This window comes from Heterodontus francisci, chromosome 43 (assembly GCF_036365525.1).
Source record: "Heterodontus francisci isolate sHetFra1 chromosome 43, sHetFra1.hap1, whole genome shotgun sequence".
In the NCBI taxonomy this organism is placed as follows: Eukaryota; Metazoa; Chordata; class Chondrichthyes; order Heterodontiformes; family Heterodontidae; genus Heterodontus; species Heterodontus francisci.
In genome coordinates, this window is record NC_090413.1 from 25757958 (window position 1) to 25779327 (window position 21370).

The 21370-nt window shown below is 43.7% G+C and overlaps 1 protein-coding gene across 1 annotated transcript in view; it reads left to right on the forward strand.

Moving 5' to 3' along the window:
• Positions 1-21370, forward strand: part of olfm2a (olfactomedin 2a) — an 88551-nt gene that overhangs the window by 9868 nt on the left and 57313 nt on the right. The window contains exon 2 of the mRNA XM_068020822.1: positions 13469-13615. Coding sequence (XP_067876923.1) covers positions 13469-13615 — 147 coding nt within the window. The remainder of the gene's footprint in view (positions 1-13468; positions 13616-21370) is intronic.

The following is a 21370-nucleotide window of genomic DNA, read 5'->3' on the forward strand; positions in this document are numbered from 1 at the left end:
AGTCTAGAGAACCTTGGAATCTTGGAAGGTAGTTGCTGATGATTTACGCATAGTCAGCTGCCACAGGCACCAAGGGAGATAGATAACCAGATAATTTGCTTAGGTGATTCATGTTGAAAGAATCATGTTGAGTGAGATACCAGGAAAGTTCACTGCTCTTCTTTGAATAGTTTCCATGGGATATTTAGCATCTACCAGCCAATGAATTGTAGCCATCCACCACCGATGAGGCACAAGTTGGGCGTCTGATGGAATACTCTCCACTTGCCTGGATGAGTGCAGCTCCGACAGCACTCAAAAAGCTCGACACTGCCCTGGACTATGCAGCTCGCTTGATCGGCATCCCGTTGACCATCTTAAACATCCACTCCCTTCACCATTGACGCACAGTGGCAGCAGTGTGTGCCATCTACAAGATGCACTGCAGCAACTTACCAAGCCTCCTTCAACAGCACCACCCAAACCTGTGACCTCTACCACCTAGAAGGACAAGGGCAGTAGATGCATGGGAACACTACGACCTGCAGGTTCCCCTCCAAGTCGCACACCATCCTGACTCGGATCTATATCACCGTTCCTTCACTGTCACTGGGTCAAAATCCTGGAACTCCCTCCCTAACAGCACTGTGGGTGTACCTACCCCACATGGACTGCAACGGTTCAAGAAGGCAGCTCACCACCACCTTCACAAGGGCAATTAGGGATGGGCAATAAATGCTTGCTTTGTCAGCAATACCCATGATCCATGAATGAATGAATGAATGAATAAGGGAGAATAGCTACGTAGGGAGCATGGCAGCCAATTTTGAAAACTGGCAGATCCCATTAACAGCAATGAGATAAATTTCCAGATAATCTGTTTCTTTAGTGAGGGTTGAGGGATAAATATTGGCCAGTGCAGCAGGAAAAACTCCCTGGCTCCTCTTCAAAATAGTGCCATGGGATCTTTTACATCCATCTGAGAGGGTAGATGGTGCCTTGGGTTAACATCACATCTGTCCTCTGTGAAAGACTGCGCCTCTGACAGCAGAACACTCCCTCAGTGCTGGACTAAAGTGTCAACCTAGATTATGTCCCCAAGTCCTTGAACCCATGACCTTCTGTTTCTGAGCTGAGAGTGGCACCAAGTGGGCAAAGTGGCCATCAAGTAATTATCTTGTTATACCAATCCTGCTGACAGGGCTCAAAATAGTCAGCAGTAAGGTGGTGGTGTGGCAACAGTGCAGGAAAAGGAAACCAAACTTGGGGCACAGCGGCCATGAGAAGAGTTTGAAGAGCTGAGGATTGTCTGCCTTGGAGAAGAGAAGGCTCGGGGGAGACAGCAGCCAAGTATTCAAGGCCCTTGAGGGACCAGATCAGTTAAACCTTGATCATTTGTTTGAGATTCCCACAAACATTCACAGGGAACATGGGCAGAAGGTGCACAGACAGGTTAGTTTGAATTAACTTGCTTCGAGACTGGTGAATCTGCAGCACAGACTGTCCATATATGCAGATAATGTGAAAAGTATTCAGTAGAATTGGATAAATATTTGCGGGAGTTGGCAATTATGGGGTATAAATTTTTCGCAATGAAGCATCGGTTGGGGTTCTATAATTTCCTATCTTCTTAGTATTGTGGTTTACGGTTGTGCTAAGCTTTTAAAACCAACCCCTGCTTTATTTGCCTCATCTTTTCAATTGCTCTTGCATTCTGCGCTGTTCTTTCTTTCTTTTGGGCCTCCTTATCTCGAGAGACAATGGGTAAGCGCCTGGAGGTGGTCAGTGGTGTGCGGAGCAGCGCCTGGAGTGGCTATAAAGGTCAATTCTAGAGTGACAGGCTCTTCCGCAGGTGCTGCAGTGAAATTTGTTTGTTGGGGCTGTTACACAGTTGGCTCTCCCCTTGTGCCTCTGTCTTTTTTCCTGCCAACTACTAAGTCTCTTCGACTCGCCACATTTTAGCCCTGTCTTTATGGCTGCCCGCCAGCTCTGGCGAACGCTGGCAACTGACTCCCACGACTTGTGATCAATGTCACAGGATTTCATGTCGCGTCTGCAGACGTCTTTAAAGCGGAGACGTGGACGGCCGGTGGGTCTGATACCAGTGGCGAGCTCGCTGTACAATGTGTCTTTGGGGATCCTGCCATCTTCCATGCGGCTCACATGGCCAAGCCATCTCAAGCGCCGCTGACTCGGTGGTGTGTACAAGCTGGGGATGTTGGCCGCCTCGAGGACTTCTGTGTTGGAGATACGGTCCTGCCACCTGATGCCAAGTATTCTGCGCTGTAGGGCTCAGCCATTCATCTACGTTTGTCATCAGATAACAACAACTTGCACTTATATAGCACCATTTAATGTAGTAAAACCTCCCAAGGCGCTCTCAGGAGCGATATTAAACAAAATTTGACACCGAGCCCTATGGGTTATTAGGAGGCATGACCAAAAGCTTGATCAAAGAGGCAGCTTTTAAAAAGAGCCTAAAAGGGGAAGAGGTCAGGGCCCAGGCGGCTGAAGGCACTGCTGCCAATGGTGGAGTGATTAAAAATTGGAGATTGGGAAGGGTCCAGAATGGGAGGAGCGTAGAGATTCTCTGAGGGTTGTAGGGCTGTTAATGATAGTATCAAACTTAAAGAAAAAGCATATAATTGTGCAAAGATGGGAGGCAGGTCAGAAGATTGGACAGAATGTAAAAAACAGCAAAGAATGACGAAAGGATTGATAAGGAGGGAAAAAAATAGAGCACAAGAGAAAGCTAGCTAGAAATATAAAAACAGTAAGACTTTCTGTAGGTATTTAAAAAAAGAAAAGAGTTAACAAAGTGAGTGTTGGTCCTATAGAAAGTGAGTCTGAGAATTAATATAGAAAATAAAGAGATGGCAGATGAATTGAAAAGGTATTTTGCATCGGTCTTCACTATTGAGGATACAAGTAACATCCCAGAAATACCTGTAAATCAGGAAGTGGAAGGGAGAGAGGAATGCGAGAAAATTACAATCACAAGGAAAGTGATACTGAACAAATGGTTGGAGCTGTGGGCTGACAAGTCCTGATGGACTTCGTCCTAGAGTCTTAAAAGAAGTGGCTAGTGAGATATTTGATGCAAAAACAAGAAATGCTGGATTCACTCAGCAGGTCTGGCAGCATCTGTGGAAAGAGAAGCAGAGTTAACGTTTCGGGTCAGTGACCCTTCTTCGGAACTGGATATTTGATGCACTGGTTTTAATTTTCTAAAATTCTCTACATTCAGGAAAATAGCCAATGTAACTCCTTTATTCAAAAAGGGAAGGAGACAGAAAGCAGGAAACTACAGGCCAGTTAGCTTAACATCTGTCTCAGGGTAAATGTTAGAAACTATTATTAAAGACATTATAGCAGGGCATTTAGAAAAATTCAAGGTAATCAGGCAGAGTCAACATGGTTTTGCGAAAGGGAAATTATGTTTAGCCAATTTATTGGAGTTCTTTGAAGATGTAACAGGTGCTGTGGATAATGGATGTACTGTACTTAGATTTGCAGAAGGCATTTGATAAGGTGCCACATCAAAGGTTATTGTGGAAAATAAAAGCTCATGGTGCAGGGGGTAACATATTGGCATGGATAGAAGATTGGCTAGCTAACAGGAAACAGAGTAGGTACAAAATGGGTCATTTTCTGGTTGACAAGATGTAACGAGTGGTGTGCTGCAGGAATCTGTGCTGCAGCCTCAACCTTTTACAATTTATATAAATGAAGGGACCAAAGGTATGGTTGCGAAATTTGCTGAGACACAAAGATAGGTAGGAAAGTAAGTTGTGAAGAGGACATGAGGCTACAAAGGGATATAGATAGGTTAAATGAGTGAGTAAAGATCTGGCAAATGGAGTATAATGTGGGAAAATATGAAATTGCCCATTTTGGCAGGAAGAATAAAAAAGAAGCATATTATCTAAATGGTGAGAGATTGCAGAGCTCTGAGATGCAGAGGGATCTGGGTGTCCTCGTGCATGAATCGCAAAAGGTTAGCATGTAGGTTTAGCAAGTAATTATCAACGCTAATAGAATGTTATTGTTTATCGCGAGGAGAATTGAATACAAAAGTAGGGAGGTTATGTTTCAGTTATGCAGGGCATTAGTGAGACCACATCTGGAGTACTGTGTCCAGTACTGGTCTCCTTATTTAAGGAAGGATGTAGATGTGTTGGAAGCAGTACAGAGAAGGTTTACCAGACTAATACCTGGAATGAGCAGGCTGTCTTATGAGGAAAGGTTGGACAGGCTAGGCTTGTATCCGCTGGAGTTTAGATGAGTAAGAGGTGACTTGATTGAAGATCCTGAGGGGTCTTGACAGGGTGGATGTGGAAAGGATGCTTTCCCTTGTGAGAGAATCTAGAACTAGGGGTCACTGTTTAAAAATAAGGGATCGCCCATTTAAGACAGAGATGAGGAGAAATGTTTTTCTCTGGGTGTTGAGTCTTTGGAATTCTCTTCTTCAAAATGCAGTGGAAGCAGAGCCTTCAAATATTTTTAAGGCAGAGGTAGATAGATGATAAACAAGGGGGTGAAAGGTTATCGGGGGTAAGCGGGAAAGTGGAGTTGAGGGTACAATCAGATCAGCCATAATCTTATAGAGTGGTGGAGCAGGCTCAAAGGGCCGAATGGCCTACCCTGCTCCTAATTCGTATGTTCAGTAACCAGAGAACAGATTTAAGATAATTTGCAAAAGAACCGGGGGGGAGATGCAGATTTTTTTTAAACGCAGTGAGTTGTTGTGATCTGGAATGCGCTGCTTGAAAGGGCAGTGGAAGCAGATTCAATAGTAACTTTCTAAAGGGAATTGGGTAAATACTTGAAGGGGAAAAATTTGCAAGTCTATGGGGGGGGGAACAGCTGGGAGAGTGGGACTAATTGGACAGCTCTTTCAAAGAGCTGGCACAGGCACGATGGGCCGAATGGCCTCCTCCTGTGCATTCAGGTTCTCTGATTATTTCGGTTCACTCGTGAGGAATGGCCCCCAGTGGGAGGTATTGAGGGGGTGAAGCTGATCAGCAATTAAATAAAATGTGGATTGTGTACTCAGGACAGTCCAGGGCTCAAATCTGGGCCATTCTGTTATGAATGACTTGTCGATATGCCAGATGAACTGGGGACGTGGGGGAGGGGCAGGGCAAGTGCCTGAAATCTGTCAGGCTGTGAGCACCTTTTGTTAACAGACATATTAAATATGTTTTGCCCAGTTAGGAAATTCTTTTGAGTGTCAGTAATAGCTGCAGTCAGTTCTTCGTTATTGTTTCCTTGCTGCTGCTTGGTCTATTCAGACTAATTGTCACGAGAAATTGTCCCATATTACCAGGGATTCCTGTACTCTACAGGGAATGAGTTAAGACAGGTTAATAAAACTATTCAAATCAGAATATGAATATGGTTTAAGATCCTGTCAGCTACTGTGTGGTCTCAAAATGTTTTCCTCACGTGGCAAGTGTCCTGAACATGATATCTCAGACTGATTACGATGCGTATTTGATGACTGGAACATTGGCTGTGTCCATAATTTGCACAGTGTGGGTGCAATCTTGCTATGTGTTAACCTGAAATTCACAGGAATGATGTGCAATAACGCATCCATTAAAATCCTAATGCATAAACTGATAAATGTGCAGTTTAATTTCACCTGTGTTTTCCTTTATGATTTTATGGAAGACCAAAAATTTTTAACTCGGTGAAAAACTGCAGGAAAAGCAGAATTTGTTGAAAATACGCAGCCGATCTAATGGCATCTGTGTAGGGATAAGATTGGTGTTGAGTGTAACCCTTTCACTGAGCTCCTCAGTAATAAAACTGCAGCGTGCAGTGATAAACTCAGACATGGCTGGTAGGAAAGCAATGTCGTTTGTGAGCCTGGAACATCCACAGTATCACTTTTGGTCAAGCTGCCCAATTATCCCCTGATCTTTCCCACAGCCCTGCAGATTTTTTCCTTTTCAAGTATTTATCCAATTCCCTTTTGAATATTATTATTATTGAATCTGCTTCCACCGCCCTTTCAGGCAGCGCATTCCAGATCACAACAACTCGCTGCTTTAAAAAAAAAATAAAAATTCTCCTCATCTCCCCCTCTTGTTCTTTTGCCAATTACCTTAAATCTGTGTCCTCTGGTTACCAACTCTTTTGCCACTGGAAAGAGTTTCTTCTTATTTACAGTATCAAAACCCTTCATGGTTTTGATCACCTCTGTTAAATCCTTCCCTAACCTTCTCTGCTCAAAGGAGAATAGAAAAACAAAGAAATGTCGACACAAACCAAGATGGAGAAATATAAGCATAAATAAGTCAGAGTTAACACAGCTCAGGAACAATCTTTGCTTTATGCCTTACCAGCTGATTTCCCATGGTGTAATGTTGAGGCAAAGCAGATTTAGAGGGCAAGGGATAATTGGACCAGTGCAGCCGTAATTCAGTACTTATTTTATAGTCCTTGCTTGTTACTCCGTGCGTGGCTACGATGTTATTACTTATAGTTAAATAACAAATCTTAGGGCCATTGTGGGGCAGAGCAGTGTTGTTTGGAGTGCAGGAGTTTTGCTGCAGTGCTGGCTGAGGAGCTGGGGATGTGTTACCGTGCCACCAATGGCAGAATGGTGTAATTACAGAGTGACATGTTTACATAAGTAGTTTTGTTATAAATGTGGACATAGGAAGTGATAACGAAAATAAAATTGGCATACAAGTGTGACAGAAAATGTGATAACGGGAAGTATATTTCTGCTGACAGACAAATGAGGTTTTGAATAAGTGATAGATTTGTTTGTTTGCTCTGTCTGAGTGTTACAACATAGGGTTGGAAAGGACTATTTTTGACATTGCTTCACTGGTGGGTAAGTTTTAAATCACAACAGCATCATCTGTTAGTATCAACAACTTGAGATGAATAGAAGATTATCAGGTATGTGGATTTAAGTTCCAGATGTGACCTCCATAGTAACTCCATAGCTTCATAGTGTCAATCTACATGGCTTGGAGAGGTGAAGAGCTCAGAGATCTCTGGCTTAAACCAACGCAGGACAACCTTTTGCCTGTCAGTTTTTGTGTGTGTATGTTGGCTCATGTATCTCCTGTGTGCACTGTGTCTGTGTCTGCCTATATCTTGGTGCCCATGTGTGTATTCATGTGCAGCTGTGTGTGTACACATGCAGGCGTGAGCACCTGTCTCCCCATTGCGGGCATCGCTGGCAAGGCTGGCATTTATTACCCAGCTCCAGTTGCCATGAGCAGGTGATGGTGAGCCTCTTGCTTGGTCTACTGTTAATCTACTGCATTATTATTCTTTGTAGTGGTTTGATACTTCTGAGTGGCTCACTAGGCTGCTTCAGTGGGCAGTTTAGAGACAACCACATTGCTATGAGACTGGAGTCATATAGGTCAGACTGGGCAAGGGTGGCAGGTTTCCTTCCCGAAAGGACATTTGTGAACCAGTTGTTTTTTTTTCCAGTTGCTTCATAGTCACTTTTGCTGTTACCAGATTTTTATTTGCAGATTATTAACTGAATTCAAATTCTCAAATTGCCGCAGTGTGATCTGAACTCATGTCCTTTGGAATAGTAGTCCAGTGGCATAACCATGACAATATCATGCCCAGTGTATCGGAACACAGACACATACCTGTGTCCATGTCCATGCGGGTGTGTGTAGCCGTGCCTGTTTCCATTCATGTGAAGAAGCAGCACTCAATTGGCTGAAGTCTGTTAGCAACATAAGAAGTAGGAGCAGGGGTAGGCCATTCAATAAAATCATAATTGGTCTTCAATCTTCAACCTTCACTCCACCTTCCTGCAATATCCTCTTATTCCTCGATTCCCTCAGTGCCCCCAAAAAATCGTTCAATCTCTTGAATATATTCAACAACTGAGCATCCACAACTCTCAAAATTCCAAAGATTCACAACCCTATCACTGACGAAATTTTTCCTCATCTCAGTTGTTGGTGGCCGACCCCTTATTTGTTCACTTATGATGAGACGTCCCTGATCCATGGAGCTCTAGTTGTAGGGTATCCCATTTTAACCATGTTTGTCTAGTAAGGGGTCTTTTCTGTTCAGGAGTGATGTCTAACCCCTGCTGAGCTACGCCCGAGTAATGGGGAGAAGAGTCCGAAAAGCTCATATCTTGAATGTTAGAGTTACTATCTCTCTCATTTACGCCAGACTACCCTATTTTATTCAGGACTGTCTGCAATTTCCTAAGAATTTAAATCAACACTGTTTCCAAACATTGTGCCCCATGAGGCTTTAGCTACCAAGATTATTTGTATCGATAAAGAAAGACTTGCAACGTTCCTAATAATCCGACACCAAATGTTCAGGGAAAAGTAATTTGACTTATTATAGTTTGCAACAACTTCATTGCAAGTTTGTGAACACTATTTTGCTTCTCTGGAACTAAGTAGTTGTCTGATTATCACACTGATGCAACAACTACTGGAAATAGAGAGCATCTCTAAATTCGAGTACTCTCACTGATAGGTACCATTACAAATTTTAGAACTCGTCATGATCTTACCCTCTGCCTTTATCCATGCTGGACTTGTCAGCCCTCCAGGATTGTCCTAGAGTCTCCAGGACACTGTTGTGAGCAACAAAAATCATAGCATTCAAAAACTGTAGGTTTTTCCATAATCCTGTCAACACTCATTTGTAAAAATATTATAATGGGTGAGATTTTAACTCGTTCAAAATCCACCCACTTACATAGAGTTAAAATCAGGCCCATTGAAGATGAGGGAAAAGGTTGTTTTGACTGACATCCAATCAGCTTTCCAATCAGTGTGGGAAGGCAGTGTGGATAGATGAGTTGGGTGACCAATGGCAGGAGTGTGGAGGCTGGGCTGTTAAAGGCATGAGCTCACATGATGAAACCTCCAGGAATACATGTGTCTAAATTCTGGCTCCATGCCCAGTTTTGGATTTGGCAAAAGATGGCATTTGCCCTTTGGGTTGAGTCACTAGGCTGAGATCTTTGGTTCATCATTAGTAATCCTCAAAGCCCAAATCCTCTTGATATTTTGAGGGTCATTTTCTGACTTTGTGCTCCGGATGGGGAACCTCACTGCAAGGGAACATATATTTGATGTTTGGGTGCATATTGCCCTCAATTTTCCAGTTGTACATTTCAATGGCCAGAAAATCATGAGCAGCACCCCCCCAGAATTTCAGAATACGCGCTCTTGCTGAGGAAGGTTTCCCTTCTGAGAGCCCAAATTCAAAAAGAATCCCCTTTAGCACAAGGTCAAAACCCTCTCACTTGCACAGTGTTAAAATCAGGCCTATTTCGCGTGTGACGAGAATCTTGCTGCACACTTGCTAGTTTTTTTTCCTTTCTCATCAATTTCTTCCCCTTCCATCTCCTCCTGAAGTCATTAACCCCTTGTTGAGATGTATCTCTACTGGTACCCAGAGCCCCCTCATACAAGTTCCAAGTGTCCTCATTAAAGGAACAGGAGCAGGCTATTCAGCCCCTCGAGCCTGGTCCATCATTCAATTAGATCATGGCTGATCTGTATTTTAACCCACCTTGGCTCCACAACCCTTCATACCCGTGTCTAACAAACATCTGCCGATCTCAGTTTTGAATTTTTCAATTGACAACCCCCAGCTCAATAACTTTGTGGGGGAAGTGAGTTCCAGATTTCCACAATACCTTGCGTAAAAAAAGTACTTCCTAAAATCATCCCTGAACAACCGAGCTCTAATTTTAAGGTTATGTTGCCTTATTCTGGACTGTCCCTCCCCCAAATCCACCCCCACCAGAACAAAGAGTTTTAGTTTTATATAGTTTTAGCATTTACCGATTAGGCACGCTATAGCCTACTGGACTGAACGTTGAGTTCAATCATTTCAGAGCATGACTGGCCCGCCATTTTTATTTTTAGTTATATTTTTTCTTTTTTCTTTTTATTTTACTTTAGTTTGTTTCTTCATTTTTTTTACTGTATGCCTGCCCACTTTTTTTTTCATGTTTGTGCTTTTGGCCAGGGCTGTTCATTTTTCTGTCAATTAACACCCTCTTTGCACTAACGCTTTGGGCTGGATTTTACATCAGGCGGACGGGAGCTGGCCACCGACATAAAAGTCAGTGGTGATCCCGTCCCTCATTTGAAGGGTTCCCGGGCTTTAATTGTTCCGAGGCGGGACTTCCACCGGCTTGAGGGAGGAAGTCCCGCCTCATTGATCTGCCGGCCAATCATCGGGCCGGCAGCTCTTAGTCCCAGCAGCATCACCGGGAGTGGTGGCCGCTGCTGGGACTGCAGCCCAGCCGAGGACATGGAGCCAGGAGTGCAGGTAAGTTTGGGTTGCCTCGCAAAGGGTAATCGGTCGGGCCCCGGCGAGGCAAGGGCGGTCGTTTGGGGGGGGAAGGGGGGAGCATCTTGGGTCCTGGGAGTATTTGTGGAAGTGGGGGTGACCCTCAATTGGGCAAAGGCCATTAATTGGCAACTTAAGGGCCTTGATTGGCCTGGGGCGGGCGGCCCGTTTTTTGCCCCCCCCCCCCCCCACTATGTAAAGTGGGGTGGAGGTGGGAGGGGTCGGGAAGGCCTCTCGGAGCCTTCTGCTCCATTTTACTATGGAGCTGCCTGTACTATGCTAGAATATTTTGAACTCATTAAACCTTGTTAATATGTTAATGAATTCAAGGGAATTTCGATCAGTTCCAGTGATAGCTTGGGAGAGCGGGGAGCACATAAACACAGCTGTTTGGCAGCATCTGTAGAGGGAGAAACAGAGTTAACGTTTCAGGTCAATGACCTTTTCATCCCAGTTCTAAAACGTTAACTCCTTTTCTCTCTCCACAGATGCTGCCTGACCTGCTGAGTATTTCCACCTGTTTTTATTTCAGATTTCTAGTGTCTGCAGTATTTTGGTTTTATAAACACCGCTGTGTTTACACGCTGACAATGCAGTGGAGTCAAAGTTTCCTCCAGCTGGATGGTGAGGAGAACAAATTTATCACTTTAGGCCCCTGCCGCAACTCTGCTCCCTCCCTACTCTCTCTGACCACTCGTGCATCCTGAACGAAAGAATACAAGACCCAGGACTGCGTTTCCAAACCCATATCCTATCCATCAGTATATTGTTTCCTTATCTTCCCCCATCATTCTGCCTTTTAACATCAGGACTGCCCTTTCTGTCAAACAGCATTGTAAATTAGCGTAAGGTCCAAATGCGCGACTCATTTGAGCACCCTGGGGTGAACTCTGTGTCCCCTCATCTTTTGAATCTGGGTTGAATTCCAGACCAGATGGGATGAAAGTCTGCTGTCTCACTTAGCTGTGAAGGCCCAGTTTCAGTCCAGTTCCTGGTCATAAAACTGCTCCAAAATTGGCAGTCGCACTCTGGGAGGGTGCAGGGCTGGCTGTTGTGTGAAATGGAACTGTCACACTCCTGCTATAGAGGGTGAAATAAGATTAAGTTTAGGAAGATGTGTTGTGCAATAACAATGAAAGGCCAGTATTTATTAATAGCAAATTGTCATCAATCTTTAACTACCAACAGAAAAATGATTTTCACACGACTGCTCGACGAAACTCATCTTTCACATTTTAAAGCCCAATTTCAACCCAATTATTGCATTTCACCTTAACTGACCTTTGACTCACCTGGAAGTGCTTGCTTATAAGATAATGTACCAAAGGAAATGGAAAACTGTTCTATTCCCCGTTAATGCCTCACTGTGTCCAACACAGAAACTAAAAGCTGTTGTACATTTGTAGTTGCAGTAATTCTGAAACAGTCTAATTTGTTTGTACTGTAATGTGCCTCTTTTAAAGGGGCCGTGTCTCTCTATTTTGTCTCCTTTAAAGAATGGTGTTACTACATTATAAGTGTTCCATCGGGGTAACGTTACTGTTTTACATTTTCTTTAAAGTGATGGGGCTGTTACATTTGCCTCCTTTTCAAGAGGTAGTTTCTCTGTATTATGTCCCCTTTAAAGAGGCATTGCTACTATATTCTGCCTCCTTCACCACTGCTTATTTCAAACTTCCCAGATCCATATGTGCTCAACTCTGTTCCATTTTTTGCTGCAGAGCAGATTTTGCAGCAACAGGGAGCTTCTGAAGCATCAGATTTTTAGTGTCACAGTTCTCCAAAAGTCACTTTCATGTCTTTTGCCTTCTGGTTGCCAAGCGACAGTGAGAGGAAACAGGTCGTACAACTGGGTGGGCTGTAACAGGGGAGAGCGAAATACAGAAACCAAAACAAAAGATGGGGAAAGCAGCTAGAAAGAGAATGTGAAAATGCCTCTTGGTGATTCAAGGGCATCGCTTATCAACTTTAACTGTGTCTCTGGTGTGAGCTGTGAGCTCAGTTATTGAACTTGTCACCAAAAGTCTTATACTTGTGCCTTGTTCAGCATTGAAAGCAATATTGAGAAACAGATCTGTTGTGTTATTAGTTCCAGTATATAAACTTTGAGCGAGGCAGACTCTGCATTTACGTAGTGCCTTGCCCAACCTCAAAGCCCCAAAGCACTTTGCAGTCGATGAATTACTTTTAAAGTGCAGTCTGCTGTTGTAATGTAGGAAATATGACAACCAGTCTGTACACCGCAAACCCCCACAAACAGCAAATGTGATGACAACCAGATAATCTGCGATGTATTAGTTGAGCGATAAATATTGTCCGGACCCCTGCCAAGAACTGCCTTGGTCATCTTTGAAGTAGCACCATGGGATCTTTTACATCCGCCTTTAGAGAACAAGCAGGGCTTTGGTTTGATATCTCATTTGAAAGACGGTATCTCCAAGAGTGCAGCACTCCACTCACTCACTCCAGAGTAAGATTTGAACCTATAAATCTTCTGATCTAGGAGTGAACGTGCTATGCACTGAGCCATGACCGGCAAGCGGGCAACTGTCTTTTTTTCATTCTTTCATGGGAATGGGCATCACTGGCAAGGCCAGCGTTTATTGCCCATCCCTAATTGTCCCTTACAACTGAGTGGCCTGTTGGACTATTTCAGAGGGCAGTTAAGAGTCACCCACATTGCTGGAGTCACATGTAGGCCAGACCAGGTAAGGATAGTAGATTTCCTACCCGAAAGGAAATTAGTGAACCAGATGGGTTTTTACGACAATGGTTTCATGGATCTATTACTGAGACTAGCTTTCAATTCCAGATTTTTATTAATTAATTGAACTTATTAATTAATTGAATTTAAATTCCACCAACTGCCGTGGTGTTGGCCTGGGCCTCGGGACTACTAGTTCAGTGAAATTACCACTACGCCACCATCTCCACCTCTCCGAGTTGGACTTGAACCCTCACCCTATTGAGCCAAGCTAGCATGTCTAGGATCCTGAGATGACCTGAATGACACCTTATTCTGGTTAAGCCTTGCGGCTATAGAGAGACCGGGAAAGTTTCCCATAACTTTCCCCGAATTGTATTTTCTCTGTTTGTGTTGTTCTGATTTTGATCTCGCTACCACCTGCAGACAGTTTAGTTTATTTTCTTTTCCCTGCAGACTCTTTTCCCAAGTCCCGAGGAAGGCTGGGAAATCTACAGTTCCGCCCAGGATCCCGATGGGAAATGTGTGTGCGCCGTGGTGGCCCAGCGGAGTATGTGTTCACGTGATGCGCGCAGTAAGCAACTTCGACAGCTGCTGGAGAAGGTACAACTTGGGCATTACTTTATTGAGGCTCCTTTTGACTACCTGTTCAGGCAATCTATTCCAGATCATCATAACTCTTCCCCCAACTCCCCTCTGGATTCTTTTACTATTTATCTTAAATCTGCATCCTTTGATTACTGACCCTCCTGCCAATGGAAACCGTTTCTTCTTATTTACTCTGATCAAAGCCCCTTCAGAATATTGAACATTTGAGCCCAGATCTCGGATTGTAAGGCAAGGTCCTAGGCCAGTAATTCATCTAATCTTGCACTCAGTAGCCTCTCAGCAGTGCAATTGCAATTTCAGCTTTCTTAAATCATTGTCATGCTCATATATTAATACAAGGCTTTGAAAGGCGGAGATGAAGTGCTTTGCAGGTTAATTAACAGGCAAGAGTCAGCGGAAAGCATATTATTATTTCATACCTTTAGGGAATAACATGCGTTTAGAACTGTTGACCCTGGTCGATTGCCAAATATCATTTAATTATCCCAATAATGTTCTCAGTTATTTATACACCCAGACTATGTGACAATTAAAGTGAAATCTTTTCTTCGTTTAGGAAGCAGTCCACTGTCAAGAAAACTGTTTTATTTAAATATGATCCAGCTGCTGACCAAGAAACAGTACAGAGTCCACTTGGGTTAAAGATGAAGAGTGCAGCCACCCAATCCACTGGGTATGGGTGTGGTTTGCACACTTGAGAACAGAATCATGTCCGTCCGCAGGGGTGGCACAGTGGTTAGCACCGCAGCCTCACAGCTCCAGTGACCCGGGTTCAATTCTGGGTACTGCCTGTGCGGAGTTTGCAAGTTCTCCCTGTGACCGTGTGGGTTTTCGCCGGGTGCTCCGGTTTCCTCCCACCGCCAAAGACTTGCAGGTGATGGGTAAATTGGCCATTGTAAATTGCCCGTAGTGTAGGTAGGTGGTAGGGAATATGGGATTACTGTAGGGTTAGTAAAAATGGGTGGTTCTTGGTCGGCACAGACTCGGTGGGCCGAAGGGCCTGTTTCAGTGCTGTATCTCTAAATAAAAAATTATCTGCGATTAGCAAGATGTTTTTTCAAAATCCATGTGGCTTTGTAAACTTTTTTTTTTGTTTGTATGTGGCCTTCATTTCTCAGGATTAAAATAAAAGAAAGATTTGCATTTATATAGCACCTTTTATAAACTCAAGAGGTCCCATACCATTTTATGCCAATGAAGTACTTTGTGAAGTGTAGTCACTGTTGTAATGTAGAAAATCATCAGCCAATTTGCACACAGCAAGCTCCCACAAACAGAAATATGCTAATAGCCAGCTGATCTTTTTTTTAAATGATGTTAATTGAGGGATAATTATTGACCAGGACACTGGGGAGAACTCCCTTCTATTAGAACAGTGCCTTTGGATCTTTTTCATCCACCTGAAATGGCGGGCGGGGCTTCAGGTTAACATCTCCTCCGTAAAACACCACCTCTGACAGTGCAGCACTCCTTCAGTACTACAATGGGAGTGTCAGTCTGGATTATGTGCGCAAGTCTCTGGAGTGGGATTTGAACCCACAACCTTCTGACTCAGAAATGAGAATGAGACCCACTGAGACTTCTCAAACAATGTTTTTTGGTTGCCTAACCAATCAGTTAATTCTTTTGTTGTCAATTCTTAGTTCCTACCATTTTAACATTGTATTTTTTTTCATTCTCCTTAGCTCCCTTGCCTTGTGCACAATTTCTCAGCTGATACAGTAGACAAGCCATTTAGATCGCAGTCCCTAGATGTTCTTGCATGTAGATTTGTGCCCACATATAGTGTTTTCCAGTTTTATGGGAAGGAGACGAGCAGAATTCAAGCTTTTTCCTACATGATAAAGGAGGGGGAAATAACAAAACCTGTCCAGGTCCTACCCAACACAGAAACAGGAGTAGGCCATTCAGCCCCTTGAATCTGTTCCACCATTTAACGAAATCATGGCTGATCTGTATCTCAGCTTCATTTACCTGCCTTATCTCCACTGCTCTTGATACCCTTAACCCAACAAAAAACAATCAATCTCGGCCTTGAAATCTCGCATTATTCCCCCAGCATCCACTACCCTTTGTGTGAAGAAGGGCTTTCTGATTTCGCTCCTGAAAAGTCTGTGTCTCATTTTAAGATTAAGCGCCCTAGTTCTGAATTCAACACATCTCTTCGGAGGAGTCTAGGTATCAGCAATCCTGCAGCCTGGGAATGGGGTTGTCAGTCTGTCCTGTTGGTCTGGAATTGGGCTTTAGACAGGGAGTCGGCTCAATAAAGTTAAAGATGAATATCAAATAAATCCTCCATCAAATTAGTAGGGAAATCTTTTATCCCCTGTGATTATTTGTACAATTGCATTTGTTGATACTAACCCATTCAATGCTGTAAAACCACTGCCTGAAGACTGCATCAGGGCAGTTTTCTTGTGTAGAAAGCTCTCTTGCAGTAATAATGGGAAAGCAGGATAGTCAGTGAAAGTGGGTGCAAGTGGGTATTGACGAGATGTGTTGTACTCCAAGTCCCGGTTAGCTTGACACTGCTACTGAGCAAGTATGGTTTTGGCTTATTCTGAGTAAGATTATTTCTTTTCCTTTCTCCTTTTTTGTTCTTTTGTCCTTCCTTTCATTTCTCCCATGGGTGCCCCTCCATCAGGGGGAAGATATCAGGTAGAACATCCACTCCTGATAGATATCCAGCAACACTCGTCATGCGTGGTCATTGGTTGAGGACACATTTATCGCGATGCCCTCCAGAGTTAAATAGCCTCCGGGCGCTGACTGTCCAGACTGACCGCACGCCGAAGGAATGGGCGATGTAGCCCAGCAAGGAGTCAGTACCTTCAGGAGAGGAGTGGGAAGAAAATTAGCAGAACCAAAGGGTGTGGGAGAAGAGAAAACCACTCGGTTTTGTTATTAACCCTTTTGCGTGCTGCTGACAAGATTTGCTGCTTGAATGAACTCCTTTTCTTCTTCAGTCTAGGCTTGAGTGGACACTGTCAGCGGTTTTTATAGATCAAAGATTTACCGGGTTCATGCACCCTTGTCCCTTCTCGTCACTAACTGTCCAAAAATGAAATCAGAGCCTTTCTTTGCAACCAGTCAAATCCTGAGGATAAAAATGGAAGAAAGGGCAAGTTGGCATGAAGCATTTATATTTCTTTTTAATACGTTCTTTTGCAGTTAGGGGCTGAGTGCAGAGAATAAAGCGATTCCAGGCAAATGAGCTGCTTTATTGCAACAACTTGCATTTGTATAGCACCTTTTAATGTAGTGAAAGGTCCCAAGGTGCGTGACAGGAGCGTTATCAGAAAAGTTTGACACTGAGCCACATAAATTATATTAGGTAGCCAAAACTTTGGTCAAAGAGATAAGTTTTAGGGAGAGGTAGGTTAAAGGGAGGAGAGGACGGTGGAGAGGTTTAGGGAGGGAATTCTGGAGTTTAGGGCGCAGGTAGCTGAAGACACAACAGCCAATGGTGGGGCGATGAAAATTGGGGATGCGCAAGAAGCCAGAATTGTAGATCTTGGAGTGTTGTGGAGCTGGGAGGAGATTTCAAAGATAGGGAGAGGTTTTTATCCAGGATCTGGCGGTCCTTTGGGCTTTCAGCTCTGCAATGTAGGCCTGATTGCTTCTCTTCAGCCTTCTGAAGTCGAGGCGCAGCCACTGCTGTGAAACGTCGTTTTGTGATCATTGCTGAAGGTTATTTTCTGGATCCTTGTTATTCTTTATCAATGATTAGACAACCTGACAGCAGAGAGGGATCTGCTCTATTTGGGGCCAATTAGTTAACGGACAGATTTTTGTCATGAGTTTGTGGCATATGTGGCTGCCAGTGACTGGAATCTGTAATTATATTGATATAATGATGACAGCTGGGCTTCAGAAACTTAACAGCCAAAGGAAGATGCAAAGTTAATGAGAATCAGCAAAGCTACATCCACGTGCAGCTCCATCCCAAGATAGTCACAACGTTTAATTCTGAAATTCAGGAGAATTTTCCTCTCATCCCAATTTTACAGGATTTGAATTCAAATGACTTGCTATTCATACACATTAGATAGCATTCCAATGATCGAAATTCCAAAGGTTGAAATCCCTTCACTCGTCTTTAGCAGGGAATTAAACTCTTTCTCATTCAGACCCATTGTATTCAATTTTTAATGGATTAACCCTTTCTCATTCACTCGGGCTCCATTCATAATTCAGCAAGAGATATGGTGGAGTTCCCATTCATTCCCATTGCATAGTACACTCCTATATCTCTTCCAATTCATACAAGCGTTTCTTGGATCAAGCTTCCCATTCACTCCAAACTGTGTAGACCACTAATTAACTTAATCACTTCCCTACTTTATATAATTCCCAAGGATGGAATCCCTTCCCATTCAGTCCAACTGTACAGATTTACAATAGACCATCTCTTCCACTCTTCTTACATTACAACAGTGATTACACTTCAAAAGTATTTCATTTGGCTGTAAAGCACTTTGGCCCTGAGGTCATGAATGGTGCAAGTCTCTCTCTCTCTCTCCCTCTCGTTGAACAGGTATTCATGGTCTCAGTCATTTTCCAATTCTTTCCATTGTATAGAACGTGAGGACCATACAAGCTTCCTTCCAATTAAATCAATTCCATAATTTCATCCAGGGATAGACTCCAGTGCAGCATATTGCACAGCCTCATCGAAATTCTCATTTTTTAAATTACAATGAGCTAGTCCTCAGTATGTTAGTTTGGCTTCAACATGAATACTTGCATTTTTGTACAGTCGTAGAACATAGAAGGTTTATGGCACATAGAAGGCTATTCAGCCCATCATGTCAGTGCTGGCCGTACAAGAGCCTAATCCCACTTTCCAGCTCTTGCCTCATAGCCCTGTAGGTTACAGCCCCTCAAGTGCATATCCAATATTTTTAAAAATGTGTTGAGGGTTTCTGCCTCCACCAACCTTTCAGGCAGTCAGTTCCAGACCCCCACCGCCCTCTGGGTTAAAAGTATTCTCAACTCCCCTTTAATCCTTTACTTTAATCAATTACTTTAAATCTATGGCCCCTGGTTATTAGCCCCTCTGCTGAGGGAAATAGCTCCTTCCAATCCACTCTAACCAGGCCCTTCAAAATTTTATACATCTTAATTAACTCTCCCCTCAGCCTCCTCTGTTCCAAAAAAAAACAACCTCAGCCTGTCTAATTATTCTTCATAGCTAAAATTCTCCATTCCTGGCAATCTCCTCTGTACCCTCCCTAGTGTGATCACATATTTCCTGTAATGTGGTGAGTAGAACTATACGCAGTACACCAGCTGTACTTAACTAGTTATTTATACAATTCTAGTTTAACCTTCCTGACCCAGCTAATAAAGGAAAGTGTCCAGTGCGCCTTCTCAACCACCTTATCAACCTGTCCATCCAGCTTCAGGGATCTGCAGGCATGCACTCCAAGGTCCCTCTGTTCCTCTACACTTCTCAGATACCAATCATTTACCTTTTCTTGTCTTGTTCGCCCTCCCCAAATGCAAAGCCTCACGCTTCTGCAGATTAAATTCCATTTGCCAGTTTTCTGTCCACCTGACCAGTCCATTGATATCTTCCTGCAGTCTACAGCTTTCTTCCTCACCAATTTCCCTATCATCCGCAAACTTCTTAATCTTGCCCCCCACATTTATGTCTAAATCATTGATATAGTCAGGAAAAGCAAATGACCCAGTCTTTGCCTGTTGTGGGCCTATATGTGACTGTAGTCCCACACCAACATGGTTGACTCTGAAATGCCCTTTCCAACATGGTTGACTCTTAAATGCCCTTTGAAGCAACTAGGAATGGCCAATAAATGCTGACTTTGTCTGGGGCTCCCGATCTGAGAACAAATTTTAAAGAATACTTTATAGTGAAAGTATTCCTATTACTGTCATCAACTTGGGATTAGCAGTGAAGAGATGATAGGCCTTAAGACTGTGCCTGAAGTAGTCAGGTTCAGAAACTGCAAAGGGAAAACCTGAGCATTCTGTAATTTTAAAGCTGCTCATTAATATGTAGAACAAAGAACAGTACAGCACAGGAACAGGCCATTCGGCCCTCCAAGCCTGTGCCGATCTTGATGCCTGCCTAAACTAAAACCTTCTGCACTTCCGGGGTCTGTATCCCTCTATTCCCATCCTATTCATGTATTTATCAAGATGCCTCTTAAACGTCGCTATCGTACCTGCTTCCACCACCTCCGCCGGCAGCAGGCTCCAGGCACTCAACACCCTCTGTGTAAAGAACTTGCCTCGCACATCCCCTCTAAACTTTGCCCCTCTCACCTTAAACCTATGTCCCCTAGTAACTGACTCTTCCACCCTGGGAAAAAGCTTCTGACTCTGTCCATGCCGCTCATAACTTTGTAAACCTCTATCATGTCACCCCTCCACCTCCGTCGTTCCAGTGAAAACAATCCGAATTTATCCAACCTCTCCTCATAGCTAATGCCCTCCAGACCAGGCAACAACCTGGTAAACCTCTTCTGTACCCTCTCCAAAGCCTCCACGTCCTTCTGGTAGTGTGGCGACCAGAATTGCACGCAATATTCTAAGTGTGGCCTAACTAAAGTTCTGTACAGCTGCAGCATGACTTGCCAATTTTTATACTCTATGCCCCGCCTGATGAAGGCAAGCATGCCGTATGCCTTCTTGACTACCTTATCCACCTGCGTTGCCACTTTCAGTGACCTGTGGACCTGTACGCCCAGAGCTCTCTGCCTGTTAATACTCCTAAGGGTTCTGCCATTTACTGTATACTTCCCACCTGCATTAGATCTTCCAAAATGCATTACCTCACATTTGTCTGGATTAAACTCCATCTGCCATTTCTCCGCCCAAGTCTCCAACTGATCTATATCCTGCTGTATCCTCTGACAATCCTCATCACTATCTGCAACTCCACCAACCTTTGTGTCATCCGCAAACTTACTAATCAGACCAGCTACATTTTCCTCCAAATCATTTATATATACTACAAACAGCAAAGGTCCCAGCACAGATCCCTGCGGAACACCACTAATCACATCCCTCCATTCAGAAAAGCACCCTTCCACTGCTACCCTCTGTCTTCTATGACAGAGCCAATTCTGTATCCATCTTGCCAGCTCACCTCTGATCCCATGTGACTTCACCTTTTGTACCAGTCTGCCATGAGGGACCTTGTCAAAGGCTTTACTGAAGTCCATATAGATAACATCCACTGCCCTTCCTTCATCAATCATCTTTGTCACTTCCTCAAAAAACTCAATCAAATTAGTGAGACACGACCTCCCCTTCACAAAACCATGCTGCCTCTCGCTAATAAGTTCATTTGTTTCCAAATGGGAGTAAATTCTGTCCCGAATAATCCTCTCTAATAACAAAAACAAGAGATGCTGGAGTCACTCAGCAGGTCTGCCAGACCTGCTGAGTGACTCCAGCATTTGTTGTTTTTGTTTCAGATTTCCAGCATCCGCAGTATTTTGCTTTTAATCCTCTCTAATAGTTTCCCTACCACTGACGTAAGGCTCACCGGCCTATAATTTCCTGGATTATCCTGGCTACCCTTCTTAAACAAATGAACAACATTGGCTATTCTCCAGTCCTCTGGGACCTCACCGGTAGCCAATGAGGATGCAAAGATTTCTGTCAAGGCCCCAGCAATTTCTTCCCTTGCCTCCCTCAGTATTCTGGGGTAGATCCCATCAGGCCCTGGGGACTTATCTACCTTAATGCTTTGCAAGACACCCAACACCTCCTCCT